General features: G+C 40.4%; 1 protein-coding gene across 1 annotated transcript in view; it reads right to left on the bottom strand.

Annotated features, from left to right (window-relative positions):
* The window catches only part of CSMD2 (CUB and Sushi multiple domains 2), a gene marked incomplete at both ends in the record, with an annotated part of 651,882 nt that overhangs the window by 112,288 nt on the left and 516,337 nt on the right, over positions 1–23,257 (bottom strand). Inside the window, 6 exons of the mRNA XM_081334380.1 lie at positions 4,445–4,569; positions 6,282–6,485; positions 11,648–11,743; positions 14,009–14,122; positions 20,049–20,165; positions 20,631–20,825. Of these exons, the coding sequence (XP_081190506.1) occupies positions 4,445–4,569; positions 6,282–6,485; positions 11,648–11,743; positions 14,009–14,122; positions 20,049–20,165; positions 20,631–20,825 (851 nt within the window). The remainder of the gene's footprint in view (positions 1–4,444; positions 4,570–6,281; positions 6,486–11,647; positions 11,744–14,008; positions 14,123–20,048; positions 20,166–20,630; positions 20,826–23,257) is intronic.

The following is a 23,257-nucleotide window of genomic DNA, read 5'->3' as shown; positions in this document are numbered from 1 at the left end:
CCTCAGTTGGGCCTTTCTAGCCACCTGGGTTGTGTTAACTTTCAAGGTCAGATCTTCACAGAGGTAGACTCCCAGAAATTTAAAGGAGGAAACTCTCTCCACACAGTCCTTCCCGATGTAAAGTGGGGCAGGTTCCTCCTTTTTTCTCCGGAAGTCTAGCACCATCTCTTTCGTCTTGCCGATGTTTAGGTGCATGCTGTTTTATGCTTGTAAGGACCTACTTCATCCCTGTACAAACAGATCAAACACCTTTCTTCAAGGCTAGGTTTCTTTCTTCCTGGTTTAAGGTCTTGTATGAACCCAGACTGCTTAGTTCAGTTCAGTTTAATCTGGAAAGCTAGAAACTGAATTAATTTAGTAAAGAAGGTACAGAAAGCAGCCTTGATTGTGCGTAGCAGTGCAAGATTTTCTTGAATTTCCCAGAAGGTTTTCATAAAGTCCTGGCCATCTTTCAGGGAGACATGTCATGCCATGATGACATCAGACTAGTGATGCTCATTATATAATTTCCTTCAGTTGCATCTCATTTCTCTGATGACATAATGACATGCATGGCATTGTTCCCAAGTTTGGAAAAAACTGGGATAGAATATGGAGAGAGAAGGAAACAGTATAGTTCTTCAAGAAGAGGAAGAAAAACTACATTCTCCTGAAATATATTTCTTTTTTGTTAATATCATTATTTTACCTTCAGTTCACGTGATCTATTAGCTTCTAAAGACATTCTAATTTAGATACTGCCTTCCAAGGAAACAGAGGGGGAAAAAGTATTAATAGCACGTTGTTTCTCCCGGTAACTCCTTCTCCACCTCCACTGAAATTAACAAATGAATGGAATAAATTATCGCCTTGATATCACAAGTGTCAAATGTTTTGCAATACGTTTAGCGGTTCTGCTAAAATGATCTTCCTTTTTTTTCTTCCATGCTATGCTGAGAGAAATACCTATAAAAAGGCATACATGTCTCAAGAAATCCAGGGCAAAACTAAGTAGATTTTTTTAAAAAAAAACAACAACGGATCTCCTAATCAATTTTGATACTTGCAAAAAAAATACGCCTTGTGAATTTGGAAACCGCAAAATGGTCCTGTTATGACGCTAATTGCTGCCTTCTCTTTTGCCAGGCTACTGAAACAAAGCAGGATTTCCCCTCTCCAGCTTAAATACAGATATTCTAAAGAACTGCAATTGGTCCTGCCGTTGGATCAGACCAAATTATTCCTACTAAAAATCCACAAATCTTAGCAACTTATCACCAATTTCCAAGAGCCAGTTCCCTCACTGTATAGAGAGCGAAATACATTTCATTTGAAAAAGCTTCATGTTGTACATGATGCTAGTAGTACACACAACTCTTCGAACTATGTAGTCCTTGGCTAGAAAAGAGTTAATAAAAGTAATAGTATTATATATCCCACATTTCTCCAGAAGAACTTTTCCCAACCTGAAGACCTCCAGATGAAGGGTTTTCACTCTCCTAATTGCCTAGTCAATTATGAATGTGGAATCCTAGAGGACACCAAGCAGGGAAACTTCTGCTATCAGATTATTTCTTTCAGAGATGAAAGTATTTGCGGCTTTTATCTCAGACAAACCTTTCCGAAGGTTCCATGTTTTTCTTCAGGCATCGGCTTTCATGTTTAGCAATCTTGGATGACCACTAGCACTCTCGCACATAGTTAAATAAAATAGCTTGAAGACAATACTGCACTCTTCCACCAAAAAAAAAAAAAGAAAAAGAAAAAGAAATGATGGAAGGTAAGGGGTAGAAATAAGGGACGCGGTAGCTCAGTGGGTTAGGACGCTGAGCTTGTCGATCAGAAGGTCGGCAGTTTGGTGGGTCGAATCCCGAGTGCCGCGTAACAGAGTGAGCGCCTGTTACTCGTCCCAGCTTCTGCCAACCTAGCAGTTCGAAAGCACGTAAAAATGCAAGTAGAAAAATAGGGACCACTACGGTGGGAAGGTAACAGCGTTCCGTGCGCCTTTGGCGTCTAGTCATGCCGGCCACATGACCACGGAGACGTTCTCAGACAAACGCTGGCTCTTCGGCTTTGAAACGGAGATGAGCACCGGCCCCTAGAGTCGGAAACAACTAGCACACATGTGTGGGGGAACCTTTACCTTTACCTTTACTTAAGGGGTAGAAATGACTTTGAAGATCAAGCCCATCCTACTCCCCAAGGCAGAAATTTAATACGGGTAGTCCTTGATTTATGAACCACAATTGGACCCCGGAATTTTGGTTGCTAAGCAAGGCAATTGTTTAGTGAGTTTCTGCCCAATTTTATAACCTTTTTACCAAGCATTTTAAGCAAATCACTGCAGTCCTTAAGTGACTTTGGACTCCCCTATTGACTGTACTTGTCAGAAGCTGGCTGGGAAGGTCACAAATGGTGATCACGCGATCCCATGATGCTTCAACGATTGCAAATACCTGATGGTTGCCAAGTGCTCAAATTTTGATCACAGGACTGGTAAGTGCAGGGAATAGTCATAAATCACTTTTCGCAGTGCTGCTGTAACCTCGAACTGTCGCTAAATGAATGGTTGTAAGTCAAGGACTACCTCTATGTCATTCCCAACATATGGTCTTGCGATCCTGCATGACTCTTCCAGGCAGTCTGTCCATTTTTGAACAGTTGCTATCCTTAGGAAAGTTTTTATATGTCCAATCAAAACCTAGTTCCTTGCAACTGAACTTATTGTTTCTTCTCCTGTTTTCTGAACAATTCTGCCCCATCTTTCAAGCACATGCTATGTTTCTCCACAATCTTTTCTTCTTCAGGTTCAAATGCAGGTTTAACCATCCCTCATAGGTTTTTCTTCTAAGTCCCTTATGGTTTTGCTTGCTCTTCTGGACATACTTCTTCCGGACAGTGAGGACAATGAACCAGTGGAACAGAAGTTGCCTCCAGAAATTGTGGGTGTTCCATCACTGGAGGTTTTTAAGAAGAGGCTAGACAGTCACTTGTCTGAGATGGGATAGGTTCTCCTGCTTGAGCAGGGGGCTGGACTAGAAGACCTCCAAGGTCCCTTCCAGCTCTATTCTATTCTATTCCATCCTTTCTAAAATATGATGAAAAATTCTAGGTGTGATCTGACCAATGCAGAACAAAGAGGATCAGAGTCAAGTGAACTTCACCTCTTCTGATACAGCTTGGAATTGACCCCAAAACTTTTCACATTGTGCTCCACAACATGGTCCACCTCCCCAATATTTATGCCTTTACTTTTTTTTCCTACCAAAACATAAAATTTGCTATCCATTTTTATTTTAATTCAATGTTCTGCTTTCTGCCCAGTGTTTCAGATTATCAAGATTCTCCTGAATCTTCATCCTGTCCTGTTCTGTTCCATCCCATCCCATCCTTCCATACCAAATAATCTGATAATTATATTTTCACATCCTTCACCTAAGACATAAATCTCTTAGTTGTCACAGAGCTTCTAGTTAACCAGATCAATGCAAAACCATTTGCATGCAACTGTCAGATAGGATGTTTAAACATATGCCCTGTTGTAAGCAAGGAGTCAGATCCATCTGGGAGAGGTCCTTGCTTGTCATAGAACAGGGGTCCCCAACCCCCAGTCCATGGATCAGTACCATGCCATGGCATACCAGCAACCGGTCCGCACAAACAAGCGAAGCCCCATCCATGGGATGCAGGCAGCACACAAAACCACGCACTCTCCGGTCCGTGGAAAAACCTTTCCATATAACTGGTGCCTGGTGCCCAAAAGGTTGGGGAACTCTGCCATAGAAGACATGAAATATTGAGTTGTTCTTGACTGGGCAGCCTCAAATCCTTCAGGACAAGGAGTTGAACATTATTCAGTGACATGTCTGGTTAGTTTAGGAAGAGAGGCAGCAGGGTAGGTACTTCTGTTAACTAAGAGTATGTCCAATTCTCCCAATTACCTGAACACAGTGGTGCTCATCAGTGCTTTGAAAACTGGCAGACCGCTGCACAGACTGCTTGGTCAGAGAGCAAGAATTTATATCCTACACTTTGCTTTCCATCTTCAAATCTGAGCTAGCTGGGCCATCAAAAGAAGAACCCTGCTATCAGATTTTGCATCTGATAAAGTGAGCTGTATAGCTCATGCCCTTTAACAAAATTTCTATTAGCCAGAAAAGATGCTATCAGATCTTTTCTGATTCTCTGGTTGCTATAGACCTAGCCCTCCACCTTCAATGTCTTCTGTGAAATAAATAGTCTCCTTGACACTTGACACATCAGTGCTTTCATACAGAATTAAATCCTGGACAGTAGTTTTATCAATAACTAGGCTAGCAGGGGAAAAAATAGATTTGAAGACCAACATCTTGACTTCTTGGCTAGGCTACAAACTGAAAGAAAGAGAGAGCAGTCTTTGTTCAAATCCTTTCTTCCCGATCCGGGCTGGCTTGTCAACCTAGCCATTCTTCAGAGCCATGCTTACTTGAATTCCAGCTCCTTCAGGGACAGTTATTTTCCACACACAGTTGAGGCTGTTCAAGTAGGGCTCAGGGAATCCAGGGGACAAAATGGTGCCTTTTCGCTCTGTTAAGTTTCCACCACAAGGCACTGAAATAGACAACAAAGTCTGTGTTACATCAACACTACTTGAGACTGAAATCATTCTACCCATGAATGGCAGTTACTAGCTACCTATTTCTACTCCCCAGAATTATTATCCAATTATTCTCTCAAATGCCTAGCCTCCCCCCACCCTAAAACCTAAGGGCAGGTTTTGATTTTTGCCGCACAAGTTGCCATCATATTCAAAAAAGCCAAAAGACAATCCACAACTTCCGCTCACCTCCGCATCTTTTGCAGACAGAAATGACCACTGTTCTTCTGACTAACAGTTGCCTCTTTATGTCGTGGTACTCCTGCTGCACATCACCCAGGTACCATAACCTGCCTTTCCACTTTGAAGAAGACAACTTTCCACATACTGCTTTTGCTACAGGGACACTCCCTTGTTTGGAGATAAAAGTCTGGAAGTGTTAGTTAAGACCAACAAAGATGCTTCCAGACGTTCAGATTTTTGGCTGCTGTAGACTAGCATAGCTCTCCTTCTATATCGTTTGAATATAACAGGGAAGGGGAGGTAGGGCACGTTATGGGTCCCATTGATTAGGGATGTACATCTAATGGAACAAAATAAGTTTCTTGATGGTGGCCCCTTCTTTATTGAACATTATTCTCCCAATGTATAATTGCCCTCCCCCCCCGCATCCTGTTGCTTTCTCAAAGACATGGTTTTGTCAATGGGCCTGGGTATTATGAATGAAGCCGGTTAAGTGGCTGATTTGATTTTACTGCTGTTGCCATGGTGGTGTTTTTAATGGGTTTTTATTATGTGGTGGATTTTTTAAAAAATATTGTAAGCCATTCAGAGTCACCTAGGTGTGGCTTGGGCAGCTATATTAATTTGTTTAATAAATAAATAACTTTAGGTAGGATTTGTATCCTGTGGAAAATCCTGCAGCCAAGACAGGGAATGATCAGACTGAGATGTGCATCAAATTCCTCATGAATCCTTTCTGGATGACTTTGAATGTAATATACGAAAAGGAGAATATGCTGAAAGAACATTCCCCATTTCTTTCCTGCAGGATCTACATATGATTTCAGCCATTTCCCACGGCTGTTTCCCAACACCGAGTCCTGCCTACCGTTTTCCCTGACACAAGTCTCTCTGGAAAGGAAACCATTCCCAAGATAAAAGATGCAAATTATCCGAAATGAAATGAGCTCCCCCCCTGCATTATTTATTTGGCTCCATGATTTAACAAAATGTATTTTAATTTCTGCTAGCCTTGAGGAGGGGGAAGGAAAGATGCAGGACCCTGAACTCACAAGAAATGTTTCTCCACCAATCCCAGGATTACTCTATCAGGAGGGCTCATCTAAATCATTCTGAGGAAATCTCTGCAGCCACAGGGGTTAGAAACTTGCTTTTATATGTGCAAATGTATTGCCACTATTGTCAGAAAAGGTAATTCTGCAAATACCAAATAACCTTGCATATACCTGTATTAAAAGTTACACTGGAACTAGTACAGCAATCATTTGGAGAACATGTGTGAGGACAATATATTCATGAGGGATGCATTTAGAAAGGATTTCTACTGTTCCAAGTGGAGTTGGGAAATCTCATACCATTAAACAAGAACAGCCGCACCCTTCTTTGCCTTCGTCTTATATATATATATACTGTATATATATGAGCATGCGACAGAATGACCAGCTATGAATGCCACTTAGTCCAGTCCTTGGCAGATACATACCAAGACAAGTAGGCACCGAAGAGTTCCACTGGGCAAGAGTTCCAGGCATCGTCAAGCATTCAATGCTGTGGGACCCTTTGAGGGCATATCCAGCATTACACTCAAACTGGATCACAGCCCCCACCGAGAAATCGCTGCCAATCCGTCTCCCGTAGCGGGGTTCTGGCACAGAACTGCACTGGGTGGCACTGGTTCGTGGAACCGCTTCAAAAGACAGAGAAAAGAGAACAGTGTGGAGCAGGATAGCTATCGAACCCAATGGAAAGCTTGTTCATTGAGCTTGGCTTTCAAGCTCTTAAAATAAGCCCGGGTGAAACATATACTCCAAAACTGTCCTTGTGTTGAGGCCTGTGTGGAAAGTGTCTTTATCATTATTTCCAGGCAAGCTAGTGAAACATGACCTTCAGCAAAACATAGGGAGGCAAAACATAGGGAGCGTCATATGATAAATAGCAAAGGTTATTAGAAAAACTACTATCAATATCTAAAAGATGAAGTCCTTATTTCTCCCATCTTTTTCTGGCTTTTTTTTTAAGGGAAGACCAGTCCATTCCAGAAATAAACATCAGGACCTTTTTCAGTTGAAATTTAGTGCTGAATCTAAGTGACACTATGGAGAACATAAATGTAACAAAGAGTCCTGTGTTTATTTATGTTTTAAATTAAGCACATTAGAGGCTTGGTAAGCAGATGCTTTTGTACAGGAGCTAAAAGTTAGAAGTCAGCTAGAACATCACCTATAATGCAAATAGTATCTAAAATAATTCCTTCTCAGGACCAGATTTTCTTGAGTTTTTTCTTTGCCTATTTTATCTGCTGTTTATCAATTTCATTGGTCAATAATGGCACAGAAACAGATGATAGGTAGGTAATGATTGATTCTGCCATAAAAAAAACCCATGAGGTGGATAAGAGGTGGGGTGCGGAGGCTTAGGCCTATGGAAAGGGTAGATGGATACAGACATTTGTCCACATACAAGAGGCAAAATATTCAGAGTTCAAAATAAGCATTTCAGTTGTTCTGACTGCAGAATGAAATTTCCATTTTGAAAGTTTACCTCAAATTTCAGGATAAAACAGTGCACTTTGTGCTGCTTTAAGTAATATGATTCCCAAATTTGACTTTTTTAGAGAAAAAAATCCAGAATTGCAGTAGTCAATAAAGTTGCAGAAACAGATTTTAGTCTAATGCTGTTGCTGCAGAGAGTGGACATTGTGTGTGTGTGTGTGTGTGTGTGTGTGTGTGTGAGAGAGAGAGAGAGAGAGAGAGAGAGAGAGAGAGAGAGAGAGAGAGAGAGAGAGAGAGAGAGAGAGAGAGAGCATTAGTCAAGTACATCCTTATTATTTATGTATTTATTTATTTAGACTAGTTCTTTGTGTAGAGAGACATAAGTTAGAAATTAGAGATAGATTTGAAACTGAGATTCATTTAGAATCAACTACTCCTGGCCCAGGCAACTTCCCTCATATGTAATTCCCTATATTTAGTAAATATTGTGGATTTTCTTGGCAAGTAAAACCATGCTTGCCTCCTCTCAGCTGGTTAGGGCATATTTTTGATCAAGAAGAAGGCATTCCGTGAGCTTCTCACTCATTGTAGAATCAGGTCTTCTGTGCCACCCAATTAACCAGAGGCAGATTACAAGATGGATTACAAAGGTATCCCTTTGGTCAGGGTGGCCATAAGACAGGATTAATCAGATCAGGCAACACTTATCTAATGATGCATCTAAAGAAAGAGTCTTTGTGGACAGGCGACACAGTGATACGTATATGCTCAAGTGTAGATATTGTCTTATGGAACATTTACTAGATGTTTTTTCCCTCCCCCTCAAGTCAGCAACCTAAGAAGTGTGTCTTTGCTGCTGCTTTATTATTTATAAGTGGCTTTCAAGTAAATCCATTGCTGTTACTTCTTGGCTGGACTCAGTTCCCAGCTGTTTGCAGAGACAATGATGCACAACCTGTTTTTAGCCTCAACTGTTTGCCATGTAGTTGCTTAAAAACAAAACAAAACAACAACACCCCCCAAAATAACAACCATCCCCCTGGCCAATATTGGCTGGAAGATACAGTAGGTTGAGTTCGGCACAGATTACATTTGTGACTCTAAGACAAAAGCAGAGCAGGAAACTTGCAGCTGTTCTTTCTGGATTTGAAGCATTCTGTGTTATGTTCCACTGCGATGCAGCCCACTTAGAGCTTTCTGAGATCATGTCCAGTGATACTGTCTTGTTCCAAAGTCAAAAACTGTTTTCTCCCCCTTTCTTTTGCAACCACTATCTTGTATGTACAGGTAGTCTCCAACTCATAACCAAAATTGGGACCAGAATTTCCCTTGCCAAGCAAAGCAGTTGTTAAGTGAGTCACAGCCAATCTTACCAGCTTTTTGGCCACGGTTGTTAAGAAAAATCACTGCAGTTCTGAAGTGAATCTTGCACTCATTAAGTGAATGTGGCTTCCTCCCCCTTGACTTTGCTTGTCGGAAGCTGGTTGGGAAAGTCGCAAATGGCAATCCTGTGATCCCAAGACACAGCAGCCATCATAAATACATACCAGTTGCCAGGCACCCAAATTTTGATCACATGATATGGTCTGAAATGGTCATCAGTGTGAGGACCGATCATGTCACTTTTTTCAGTGCTGTTGTAACCTTGAACGGTACTTAAAGGAATGGTTTGTGTGTCAAGGAGTATCTGCATGCCCAAACCAAAGTGATACATTTGCTGTGCATCGTAAAGACTTGAGGACCATTTGGATGAAATAGAGATGAATCTGATGTGAGTGTAAGAAAGACAGGCATAAGTACTAGGAAACGCCTGTTTGCATGGCAATTTCTTATAGAAAGGCAATCAGCAAGAACTGTAGGGGTGGGGGCTTGCAATTACATTTAGGAGGGAAGGAGGAAATTCTCGTTTGACTTCTTCAATGTCTAGTTAAATCATTAAAAATTGCTATCAAAATATGTTCTCCAAAACAGGCTGGGTGTTGATTGAATGGATCTCTGATTAGACAGACAAAGCATCAAAAGGTATCCAAGCTGAGCTCCTCTGCGGTGGCTCACACTTTGCTCTGAATCAAACTCCCCCACGCTTCCAAGGGGCAACTCTGATGCTGAGGTCCTTCTGGAGAATCACTCTCAAGGGCCTTTTTCTTTATCCCCTCTGGAGAACATCACACATACCAGATGGTGTCATTTATTAGGAGTTTCCATTGAAGGCTTTGAAAAACATCCTGGGGAACAAAAATCTATGAAAAAGTAAAGCTCGTTCAAAGAATCTAAAAGTAGCATTTCAAGAGAGGCTTTTGGTGGAAACCCAGAAAGGCACTTTGCACATGTACTCACAAAGGCAGCCTATTTAGGAGGGAAAGAGGAGGTGTGGGGGGCAGTCTCTGGATATTTTCCACTTGAAAAAAAAAGCAGTGCAGCTATGGTCACTAGGGTGGCTACTGGCATTTGGAACTTCCTGAAGTGCTGGCTTGGTTAGAGCTGAGGGTGGCTGTCTTTGCTTTCTTTGCACAAGAGCTCACTGTCAGTTCTCAAGTGGGAGTCACAGAACCACTAAACCACAGAACTGGAAGGAACATCTTAACTCATGTAGTCCATTGCCTTCTCAATGCTTGATTACTGTCAGGCTCAGCCAAGCATCCAGAATTTTCAGTTCTGTACCTGCTTACATACAATAGACAGACTCTTGCCAGACTAAACCTATAGGGATATACCCTGGGGGTGGCTATCCATATGCTCTGAATCCTATCCATGAGGCTGCGATGCTGGATGTCTCCTTCCTGGGAAACTGCCTTCTACTTCACTGTGGTCCATTATACCTGCACTCCTTTCATTGACACCATCTCTCACAATCAGCCCCAGAACCTTTGACATATGACCATCCGGTCTGTGCTTTGAAGATATATAACAAACGATATGCAATGGGATTTTGGACAATATCTGGGAGAATCAAAACTTCTATTCCTGTGGCCCAAAAGACCCGGTGAGACTTTGGGGGAAGGCATTCCACAGAAGGAATATTTTTTCCCATTGTTGCCTGTTTCATTGCCTCTAATGAAATTATTGTTAGAATCATATAGATATTATGTGTAATATGATGTAATATAGACATTATTACATTGGTCTTTCTGTGTCACACATCAAAAACATTTCAGAAGCAGTAGAATGCAATTTCTGAGATCTGCAAGTAGGCATCGCACATTGCCCAGAGGCTCATACAGCCAGAAGAAAGGCACTACCTGGTTTTTCTAATTTGGCTCATGTTTCGTTTGATGCTAGAATGTTTTTTTTTTGGGAGAATTCTCCTAGCTCTGGAGTGTCTAATCTTTTTCTACTTAAAATTTTGAACATGTACTCTTACCACATGGCTGTCAGGAGAAGATGCGGGCTCACTCACTAAATGGCTTCAGTGGATGACATAAACATGTACCAACGTCTACTGACCTCAATATTACTTGCTAGCCCTTCTAGCTCTTCTAGCATACTACGCTACATCCCTGCTTGCCATTTGGTGGCTATCAACGACTTTGAAAATGAAGACGGCGATGGAAGTTGGTTTGTTCCTCACCTAAGCATTGTCATTATTGTTGTTATCTCATCAAAATGTAGAAATCAAGAAGCTGGTGGGTGCTAAAGGAGGTCACTGGCCACTGTCAACCCTGAGTCTCAAGAGAGATGGAACAATTTCAACACAGACCTAGTTCTGGCCCCACAATTCTTTTCCAGACAGGTGGTTTCTGGAAAGACAATTCGCTTGGTGTAATGGAGAACTACTCAAATAGTTTCCACTTGTTCTGAGGACTCCGTAGTTTCTTATTTATATTACAAAGGGCTATAATTTTATAAATGAGGAGCATGGATGGATCTTTACGGCATTTTTTTAAAGACTAGCAAAGTAAATCAGTGGGATCTGTAATAAAGTTCTGCTGAGTTCTCATATCTAACAAACTGACCAAGCTGATTTTTGGATTTTTTAAAATTATTATTTCATTCCTCTTCTACTGAATTTCCATTCCAATTCTACCAGACATTGCCTAAATTCAGATTAAACACTAAGACACAAACTCTGATTAGCAAAATTCAAGCGCTTTCTTCAGTTGAACACGCACTGTGTAAACAGGGGGGAATGTCAGGAGAGGGTGAGGAATAAAAGGAAAAAATGATGCAAGAAGATTTTATGTCTGAACTCAGAGGAGTTCCGAGTTTACATCTAAAGTCACTGTAAATTGCAGGATGGCATATTCTCCATTCAGAAAACTTCAGGCCACAATCTTTCCTATTGTTTCTGGAATGCTTATGGCCCTATTTTTATTTGACTGTCACAGTCAGCAGAGTTATTTCCAGACTTCTCACCTACCTTGATAGACAAAATGGAAACCTTTGGCTGTGGCCTGCCCTTTGGCACTGAATTTGATCAATATTTGGTTGGTAGAAGCCAGAGGCAACGATTCACCTAGGAAAGGAGGAAAGATACAAACCTTCAGCAAAACGCAATAAAATAAGAAACCTCAATTCTTTACTAGGCTTTGGGACCACATTACCACCTACATTTTATGAATGGCACACTTTCAAATTAGGTAAATTAAGCTCCAGTAAAGTAAAAAAAAAATTTATGAGAAAATATAGCATATTACAAAAAACCCAAAGGAAAGCAAATGACAAGTTTAAAAGCAATACATAAAACTTGAAATGAAAATAGGAAATAGATTAAAATGAAAGCAAGTGACCTCAACTCACTAAAAGATTTTCGACAATATCTGGGAGAACCAAAACTTCTATTCCTGTGGCCCAAAAGACCTGGTGAGACTTTGAGGGAAGGCATTCCACAGAAGGGATATTTTTTCCCATTGTTACCTGTTTCATTGCCTTTAATGAAATTATTGTTAGAGTCAAATAGATATTATATGATGTAATATAGACATTATTACACTGGTCTTTCTCTGTCATACATCAAAAACATTTCAGAAGCAGTAGAATGCAATTTCTGAGATCTGAAAGTAGCATTGCCCAGAGGCTACCATACAAGAACAAATGCATTGCAAAGATCGCTTGAAGGTGGGATATACTTCTAATGTAATCTACCAGATTCCCTGCATGGGTTGCCTCTGTGACCATGTAGGACAGACGGGGAGGAAGCTAAACCAGATTGCAAGAACACAAGTGAGTGGTCAGATGAGAAGACTGAAATTGATTAGTAGCCACACATTGCAATGAACAAGGACATACATTCAATTTTGCAGCTACTAAGATTGTTGGCCAGGCAGGTACAAAAATAGCCAGGGAAATGATTGAAGCCTGGGAAATGGTCTCCTTGTCAGTCAACAGGGGTGCTGATTTACCACCAGCTTATCAGATACTCAGAACGTGGCAGCACAACAAAACAACAGTCAATGACTTAATAGCTGGCCATCAACACCTCAGTCAACAACTAAAAAGCCACACACAAACAGTCACCACAAATTCTACACATAGAATAGCCCAAAGCACACATTGTAGTAGACAGAAGTTCCCTGAGAAACTAACAAACTGAAACTGGGGCACAGCCTTGATGGACTGTACGATTACTTAGGAGGGAATTTTACACGTTATTTGCTCGATGGGCTGTTGGTACATTTCCATGTCTCTACCAATGTTCCGTTAAGGAAACAAATATTACACAATCAACAGCACTTCCTCCCTCATTTGATGAGTATTCATTAGAACTGCTCCTGGAACTTTTTACCCGTTTAGACAGTTTTCCCTTCGGAGAAGCTTGGCTTATCTTTGAAAACATAGCACAACAGTTGTTCTATTATTTTATGGCATACTAGGAGGGAGGAAGCCAAACGAACCTCCAGGTTGAAGTGTTCTGAAAAGACCTGACTTCTCCATGTCTCTCTATCCTGCTGCACTGGAAGGACTTGCGCAGCTCCCCTAGGATGTCCATTCATGAAAGTCTGGAGGCAATGCCTGATGTAACTTGGTGCTATGTTAGATATGGATGTGGAGCTGACAACCAGCATTTGAACTGGGGCTGAATTCCTCCTAAGAACCAGTGCAGGGCTTTCTTCAATGGGTTATTCCAGACCAATGTTTCTCAACCTTGGGAACTTTGTGATATGTGGATTTCAACTCCCAGAATTCCCTAGCCAGAATTCTGGGAGTCCAAATCCTCATATTTCAAAGTTCCCAAGGTTGAGAAACACTACTGTACCAGGTAAGTTTATTATTTATTTATTATATATTAAGAACATTCATACGGCCTATTGGTTTCTGAGCAATCTCACTGCTGCATTCAGGATCAGCTACAGCTACCAGAACATATCCATCGATAGCCCCATGGACAGCATTTTACAGTAGCTCCACAAATTGTTGGTCAGGATATAAATTATATTGCCAAAGTGTAAATTAGATCTGTTTTTGCTCAGTTTTAATTCTCCATAGATAATATCTCCTCTGAAAATTATGTAAACAATGGTGGAATGACTTCTCTTTTCCCTGTGGATTGAGCTGGAAATCGCCGTGGCTAAACATTTTAGACAACCACAAAGAATACATGCAAATAGCCATCATAGAATTGATGGCAGGAATAGGTGGAAGGGAATGTATAGACTGAACGTACATAGCACGATCTTTTAACAATTCCACAATCAAAGGCATGCCTACAGTTTTTGATAGACATCTCTTAGGAAGCTTTTTTACCCAGAAGAGGAAAGAAAGAGGCAGAACCTCTCCTTACCTGTATGAGAACCAGAGAGAGAGCTGAGGAGGCGGGAATGTTGGTTTGGACCATCGTGTACTTCAATGATGTCATGGAGAGCTGTCTGGAAGAAGGCAAACTGGCCAAATACCACTATCAGCAGGAAAGAAAGAAAAGAAGGTGAGGCATTTAAACATAGGAGGAGGCGCACACACTGACCATCACTCTCTATAAGACCAAATTGGTGCCCTTGTGTTGGCAAGGCTGAAGCTAAAATGGAGCTGAGAGATGTGTAAAGATGCTTGAGCCCCAAGATCTTGAGAAGGGGCTATTAATGCACTGAATCCAATTCTCTGACCAGTTCTGGAATCCCATTTAAAGCATCCCTGTCATTTATTTATTTTATTTATTAAATGTATATGCCACTCATCTTACTGTCCAGCACCCATGCGATAGATCAGCTTTTCTCATCCTTAGGACCTTTAAGATATGTGGAGTTAAACTCCCAGAATTTCCTTGCCTGCATTTCTCACTCAGAATTCCCCAGCAAATTGAAGGGCAATTTATTAGCTGTCTGGGATAGAATAGAATAGAATAGAATAGAATAGAATAGAATAGAATAGAATAGAATAGAATAGAATAGAATAGAATAGAATAGAATAGAATAGAATAGAATAGAATAGAGCAGAGCAGAGCAGAACAGAACAGAACAGAGTAGAACAGAGTAGAATAGGAGCTGGAAGGGACCTTGGAGGTCTTCTAGTCCAGCCCCCTGCTCAAGCCGGAGAACCTATACCATTCAGATAAGTTACTATCTAGTCTGTTCTTAAAAACCTCTAGTGATGGAGCTGGTTCAGCTGTCAAATTGCTCCTACAGTTCAGAGCTTTTTCCTGACATTCAATCAATATTTATTTTCCATGAATTAAAATGATTGATATAAACCTCCTTTCTGTGATTAGAATATGTCTTGGCCTTCTTCTGTGTGATATATTTTATTCTGCATGATATCCCCCTTTCTGTATGTATTTTTTTAAAAAAATCCCATTTATATCCCGCCCTTCTCCGAAGACTCAGGGCGGCTTACAATCTAAAGCACAAATCAATGTGCTTAGCAATAGCCTTCATTCTATGTATATGCCTGCTTATTAGGGCTTTCGCCCCCCCAAGTGGCATTATTACAAAGTCAGCTTATTGCCCCCAACAATCTGGGTCCTCATTTTACCTACCTCGGAAGGATGGAAGGCTGAGTCAACCTTGAGCCTGGTGGGATGCGAACCTGCACTAATTTCAGGCAGCTGGTGTTACTTAAGGAGGCATTAGCCCAGTGTTCCCCAAGGGTGAAGCTGAAGTTAGCAGATATATATGAATTTATTCCCTCTTCCAAATGCCACTTTAGCATGGACTAATATGCTTAATAGCATTTGACCCCCACAGAACATTTATTTATTTTTTTATTTTATTTTAATCCCATTTATATCCCGCCCTTCTCCTAAGACTCAGGGCGGCTTACAAACTAAGCACAAATTAAATGTGCTTAGCAATAGCCTTCATTCTATGTATATGCCTGCTTATTATTGACCAAGAAAAGAGGAGGGAGGTCAAATAAAGAAGGGATGTAGCAGTGAGGGGAAGAAGAGAAAACTGGCTTAAATTTGGTAGACTCTTTTAGAAGAGTCTCTTTTCCTTAGAGCTTTGTAGAATCTTTGAATACCTGCAACTAGATAAGGGCCACTTATATACTGAAACAAGTAGGATTATGAAAGACTGTCTTCTATTCTATTACAGCAGCAGTTTGAAGCTCTGGAGGTTTCATCCTTCTAAGCAAGAGTCATTGGAAATATTGACAACTTCAACATGTTGCAGCCAATGGACCAATTTGGTATATTATCTGCTGTTGTTCTATTTCTGAAACTCAACCTTTGTTTGTCCTGTTGGCATCTTCAGCAATTCAAGGAGGGAAAGGATGAACGCAGGAAGTATTAGAAAAGTACAAATGTGCAGGTCAACTTTGACTTGCATCCAAGCTCACCCCGTTTTGGATTGGTTTGGCTACAGCAATGCACTAGTTTATTCATCCAACCTGTTGGTTCATATGTTTAATAGATATTGCTGCATTTTCTGGTCTGGTTTTATTTGATTCTGAATCACAGCATGTTTGACCTTGATTCATAGGAATTTATGGTTCCAACCAATGGGAGGTGGCAGGACACACATTTGAAACTGAATTATTTATGTTTAATTGCAACTATTTTTAAAATGAGCTATATTTCTGCTTTGGGATTTTCCTACAAGTAACAAGCAAGACATAAATAAATATGGAAAAAACAATAATTTTAAAAAAGACTCACTGATTGCTCATTACTGAGAATGGCCAAATGGTAATCAGTGAGCCAAGGTTGGCATTGACACATTTTTTTCTCCTGCTCTATGATAGCCTTGCCAGATTTTAATTGCAACATTATAATAAATTTCATACCTGGGAATAGGAGGAGAAAAATTGCAAGCTGTGAAAAATTGAGACTACGACCTTTTGCAGGTTTTTAAAATATATTTCATCTCTTAATTGTTAAAACTTGGATTTCACTTTAGCTCTGTATAAAGAGACTCAAGGACACTCAAATACTAATATTTGATATCAAATTTATCATATCTAGGCTCATTCTTGCTGAATGTTAGGGGAAAAAATCTTAACAGTAAGAGAAATGGAATGGAAGCAATGATCCAGGGAGTGGTAGGCACCACTTCACCTAGGTGTGTCCATATGTGTTCAAAAATGGACTTTCACCTGGGGGGGGCGTTAATTTGGATTTCTCCATTGACCAAGACATTTCAATGATCTTTGCCAGCTCTGCAATTTTATTTTTCCAGCCTTGCTGAAGCTAATGGACCTTTAGCTAGTAACATATTGAACCAGCTATAAACAATGTCAGGGCATAGGAGAGGAAACATACAGCCATGTATCAAAAACATTTGTGGTACTGATTTCTATGCAGTTTTATGCCAAAGCACTAAAGCTCCTTGAAGTTGTAAAATTCTTTAATGGCATATGCATAATTCACAGTCTATAGGGAAAACAAAACCTTCTTATTAGTCATTCAGTGGAATGTCTGGCAAGAAAATCAAGAAAGATACTGTATAAAGAAGGACTTAATTCCAAGCAAATTGTTAATCTAGAACAGGACTCACAATCAGGTATTCTCTAGAACAGATGTCCCCAACCTTTTGGGCACCAGGGACCAGTTTCGTGGAAAGAGGTTTTTCTGAAGACTGGAAAGTGTGTGGTTTTGTGTACTGCCTGCATCCTGAAGGTGGGGCTTTGCTTGTTTGTGCGGCCCGGTACTGGTCCAAGGACTAGGGGTGGGGACACCTGCTCTAGATGTCCATTGGGACATGTCAGGAATTCTCTCTCCATATCTAAAAAAGAATAAGGATGTGAAGGGATGATCCAATAATTTTTTTCCCCACAAGACATGAGTCTAAGCAGCTTCAAGAAGGCTTTAGGCACATGCATGCACAAATGCATTTGTGTCTGTTAAAGTCATTGGAACTTCAGATATTGGTTCAGAATTAACCTAAAACTGAATGCAAGTTACTAGGAGAGGCCAGCAGCTGAAAGAAATTATTTTCCAAATTTATGCAACTTGTTTTTTCCAGGCCATCTAAACTATTAATAATAAACCTTTATTGTCAAAGTACAACATGTGTACATTGAGATTAGCTGAGCCTCCCGCCGTGCTCTCTCCCCCCAACACACAGTGACAACAAACCCTCCATCCTACCACACCATGTGAACCAACTACACCACACACCGGCCTCCCAAGTCAATTCTGCATAAGTTCACAGAGATTATATCCCATTCAAAAGCCTAACAGCCCTTGGACAAAAGCTGTTTTTCAGCCTGTTGGTACGGCTGGCTATACTCCTGTATCTCCTACCGGATGGTAGGAGAGTAAAGAGATACCGTCCAGGGTGTGAGTCATCCCTGAGAATCTTCCTCACTCTTCCAAGGCAACGAGCCCTGGCGATGTCATCCAGTGGTGTCAGGGAACAGCCCACAATGTCTTGTGCTGTGCTCACTACCCTCTGTAATACTTTCCTGTCCGCGGCTGTCAGACCAGCATACCAAACCACAATACCATATGAGAGGACGCTTTCTATAGTAGACCGGTAAAAGAGGGTCATTAGCCATTGTTCTACCCTGTTCTTCCACAAGGCCCTAAGAAAGTGAAGCCTCTGTTGGGCCTTTCTAGCCACCTGGGTTGTGTTAACTTTCTAGGTCAGATCTTCACAGAGGTAGACTCCCAGAAATTTAAAGGAGGAAACTCTCTACACAGTTCTCTCCGATGTAAAGTGGGGCAGGTTCCTCCTTTTTTCTCCGGAAGTCTAACACCATCTCTTTCGTAGCAGCTGTATCCACCTGATGTGCTAGCTTTATCATCTTTTAAGATTTTTTTTTGGCGGGGGGGGGCTGCATAAACGTAGCCCATTTGGTTAGTTTTCTGATATACCTGAGTGAATACAGAAAATTGAGCTAGGTACTTAGGAGAGGTGAACTTAGCTGGATTGTCTCCCACTCCTACCTTCTTAGGGGAATCTCTGGGCTACTGCATGAAGCAGAGCGCAGCCTGTCTGCTTTTCTTATTAAACTTAGAAATATACAAAAGGCAGAGTATCTTAGAGAGAGGAGAACAAAAACTCTGTCAAGAATTGAGATATCGGCTATGGCTTAAAAAAAATCCTCAAAGCCTGAGATCATATGCTCCACAGAGAATGGAGACAGTTTGGACTGTGCCTAGAAGAAAAAGACTATATTCCCCACCCCTCCCAAATTATTATTTCCAATTTAAATTTGTTTGGGTGATGGAGTTTTTTCCGCTGTAAAAATGAGGGAGAAATAAAATACCACACAGATTTTTTTTTAAAAAAAGAGCTGCCTTCAAAAGCATTGGAAGTATGTCTGCGCATGCATTTCAAAATCCAGCTAGCTCTCCTTTCTGCCTTGAAAACTCAAGGTTGAGATTGTTATGGTTGTCATTAATTTTCACCTGATGTCTTTGTGATCCACAGCTTGTAAAGATCCATTTAAGGAGTCACAAGTGCCTTGGTATGTTTTCAGTTGGCAACGCTAGCAAGCTTTGCCAAATCGCTGCCATGCTGGAACGCAGGTAATCCTTGATTTACAACCATTCGTTTAATGGCCGTTCACAGTTAAAATGACACTTATAAAAAAAGTGACCTATAACCACAAGCACTTACAACCATCACAGTATTCCCATGATCATGCAATCAAAATTTGAGCTCTTGGCCAATACTCAAATCCATGTAAAGTTAGATTTACAGTTGCTCTTAGCAACTGGCATGTATTTGCAACAGCTGCAGTGTCCCGGGGTTATGTGATTTTCAGCTTTCGAGAAACAAAGTCAATTGGGGAAGCTGGATTCCCTTAATGACTGCATGGTTCACTTAGTAACTGGAATGAAAGTCAGTTTTGACTTCTGGTGTTTTCTAGAAATATTTTGTCAGATTAACTAGCCCAGGGTTACCAAGCTGGCTTTGTACCTAGGGTGGGACTAGAATCCATGATCTCCTGGCTTCTAATCCAGCACCATCATGACCATACCAAACCAGCTCTTATTACCTTCAAGTCATCCTTGACTCCTGCTGATTACATGAACAAGTGCCTGCCGCTTTCTAGCCATGATTTCAGAGCCATGATTGCTTCCTTCCTGGGGCAGAGAGAAAGTGATTGGCCCAAAATCACCCAAGACTCATGGTCTCCCAGTTTTGAACCTGGTGTCTTAACCACTATCCCAAACTGGCTCTAAGGATTGAACCTACCCTTGAGAAATTGTTTTAGACTTTTTCTGTCTGCAGGATAAATTGAGAGATGTCATCTGCATAATTTTCTAGCTGGAAAATTTGGTGAAGAATCTTGAAAAGCCCTGTATACTCAGCTACGGTTTCCACCATTCTCTTGGGTGCCATTAGGAATTCCTGCCTCATATTACCTCTGCTCACCTTTCTGTATCAACACTACAATCAGAAAAGGACCAGAAGGCATGAACAATAGGGATGTACCATAATCTTTGGGAACAACGATGAAATACAGGCACACTTGTCCACTGGTGTAGTTCTGAGGATAGTTGGGGGACAGGACGACACCATCCGACCCCGTGTACTGACCTCCACATGGTGCTAAAACATGGAGAAAGGAAAAATGAGGTTAGCGTCTGATGTTTGCCTCCTTTTTCTTCCCCAGATTCCTGGCCCAGAATAATCTATTAATTCAATAGGCAATAAGCAGCAGGCATGCTGCAGAATGCATCTTAAGCAGAACCTGTGCCTGATACATTTTTTATAACTTATGCTGCATTATACACTGGGAGCAATAAAACTGTAATGAATGGTTGTTCTACAGAAATTGATTTCAAATGGTGGAGAATTTCAAGGAATGCCCTAGATAATGAGGTTGTTGGCTGATGGGATGTAATATGGAAAACAAAACATTTTTGAGATGGAAAAGAAATATTTTTTTCTTTTAAAAAAAGTTGTTCTAGCCATAATTTCACTTGTAAGTTCAGTTCTCCTCTATCATGTATAGGTTATATGTATCAGAAGAAGAGTGACACTCAACTTCAATTCAGAAGACCTCCAGCTTACCTGTGCACATGGGCCTTGGCTTGTTCCACACAGGTTTCCCATCTCCTCCCATGACGCAGGTCACAGTGGACACCCCTTCAATCACATAACCACTGTCACAGTAGTATGTGATTGTGGAGCCCAGTTTCAGCTCACTTCCAGCCCGAGTCCCATTCTTAATCAGACCTGGATCAAAGCAGGATTCTCTGGGGTTTTCTAAAAAACAAAAAACAAACCCACACAATCTGAACATCAATTTCCTGATACTTCTAGCCTTGCTTTCTTAGCCTGAGCACCAAATTCCATTAGCATTTTGTGGAGCAAGAAATGTTCCACTATCTGGAAAAAGCCACATGTAACCATTTTAGATTGCAATAGCTATATACCGGAAGCCAAATAAAGTCAAGGATATGTTAAGGAACCCAGAGAAGCCAGGTACAAAATTCTATATTTATTCTCTTGTTGTTTTGGAAATAGTGACATAAAGAAACAAAAAAAGAGAACAACCTGCAAAGATAAAAGTGTAGACGTTATCAAAGGAAAAGAAACAAAGTGCATATATATATATATATATATATATATATATATATATATATATATATATATATATCTCAAAGGAAAAGAAACAAAGTGCATATATATATATATATATATATATATATATATATATATATATATATATATATATATATATATATATATATATATATATATATATATATATATATATATATATATATATATATATATATATATATATATATATATATATATATATATATATATATATATATATATATATATATATATATATATATGTTTTCTGAGGTTTTCGCGTGTGTTTGTATGTGGATCTTTGGTCATTCGGGTTTTATATATATATATATAATAAAGAAAAAAAAGTATACCAAGTAACAGTAAAAATATGGTAGAATGTAGTCTGGATTACCAAAATGGGGTGGGGGTGGGGCTGCTTCCCAGAAGGCAAAGAGGCAGCAGAGCTTGGAACATTTGATCAGCAGGAAGAGGTTAAGATGGTTTCTCACTAGCAGCTCACAGTAGTTCACAGAATATTTGTTGTTGTTAGTTGCGAAGTCGTGTCCGACCCATCGCGACCCTATGGACAATGTTCCTCCAGGCTTTCCTGTCCTCTACCATCTTCTGGAGTCCATTTAAGCTCATGCCTACTGTTTCAGTGACTCCATCCAGCCACCTCATTCTCTGTCGTCCCGTTCTTCTCTTGCCTTCAATCTTTCCCAGCATTAGGCTCTTCTCCAGTGAGTCCTTCCTTCTCATTAGGTGGCCAAAGTATTTGAGTTTTAGCTTCAGGATCTGGCCTTCTAAAGAGCAGTCAGGGTTGATCTCCTCTAGGACTGACCGGTTTGATCGCCTTGCAGTCCAAGGGACTCGTAGGAGTCTTCTCCAGCACCATAGTTCAAAGGCCTCAATTCTTTGGCGCTCAGCCTTTTTTATGGTCCAACTTTCACTGCCATGCATTGCAACTGGGAAGACCATAGCCTTGACTATACACACTTTTGTTGACAGGGTGATGTCTCTGGTTTTTAGTGTGCTGTCTAGATTTGCCATGGCTTTCCTCCCGAGGAGCAAGCGTCTTTTAATTTCTTGGCTACAGTCCCCATCTGCAGTGGGGACTTACCGTATATAGCTTATAGTTATAATAATAATAATAATAATAAGTTGGAAGGGACCTTGGAGGTCATCTATTCCAACCCCCTGCTAAGGCAGGAAACCCTATACCATTTCAGACAAATGGCTGTCCAGTCTCTTCTTAAAAACCTCCAGTGTTGGAGCATTCACCACTTCTGGAGGCAAGTAGTTCCACTGGTTAGTTGTTCTAGTTATACAGATAGTTACTTTAGTCTGGCAAGATTCTCCCGATAGGTGAAGAACAATAAAAGAAACTACTCTTAAGTAATTCCACATGTCAATCTTGCTTCTTTGTCCTGAGAAAATAGTTACAGTTCTACAGAAGTCCCAAAGGTGCTATTTGAAAGGTAACTGGGCTTTTAAGAAAGTCCAGTTTCTAAGAAAGTCCACCTGCCTTTGAAAAGCACCTTTGGGATAACCATGATCTGGATTATTGAAAATCTCCATAGACAATTCCAGGGGTAATTATTTAATGCAATTATTATTTGAATATATATAACTAATACACCGATATAACTATTATTTTTGACCTACTGTATTTTGTATAAACAAGGCCCATATTTCATTATATTTGTCCATACAGAATATGGCAGTTTGTTCATACAGTAGGTGACACGTGCAATCAAGCCCTCAATCCATTGAGTAAAATGTGCCATACATTTATCTTTCCAGTGGTGCAATATCAATCTTTATTTATTTTATTTATTTAATAATATTTATATACCGCCCTTCTCCCGAAGGACTCAGGGCGGTGAACAGGGCAAGAATAAAAATACAGAATTACAAAAATTAAAAAAGGATTAAATATATGCCCACTAAAAACAATCAATACAATATTAAAACCCCAATAAAACAACAGTAAAAAACCCCACCAATCCCCCATCAGGCCAGGCCGGCTTGTTCGAATAAAAATGTTTTTAGATCGCGGCGAAAGGAGCGAAGATCGGGCTATAGGAAGGGCACAGAAAATCCATTTACAA

Source organism: Vipera berus (genome assembly GCF_964194415.1).
Source record: "Vipera berus genome assembly, chromosome: 9".
Lineage (NCBI taxonomy): Eukaryota > Metazoa > Chordata > Lepidosauria > Squamata > Viperidae > Vipera > Vipera berus.
The sequence above is the reverse complement of the archived record's forward strand: the minus strand, read 5'-3'. Positions and strand labels throughout refer to the sequence as shown.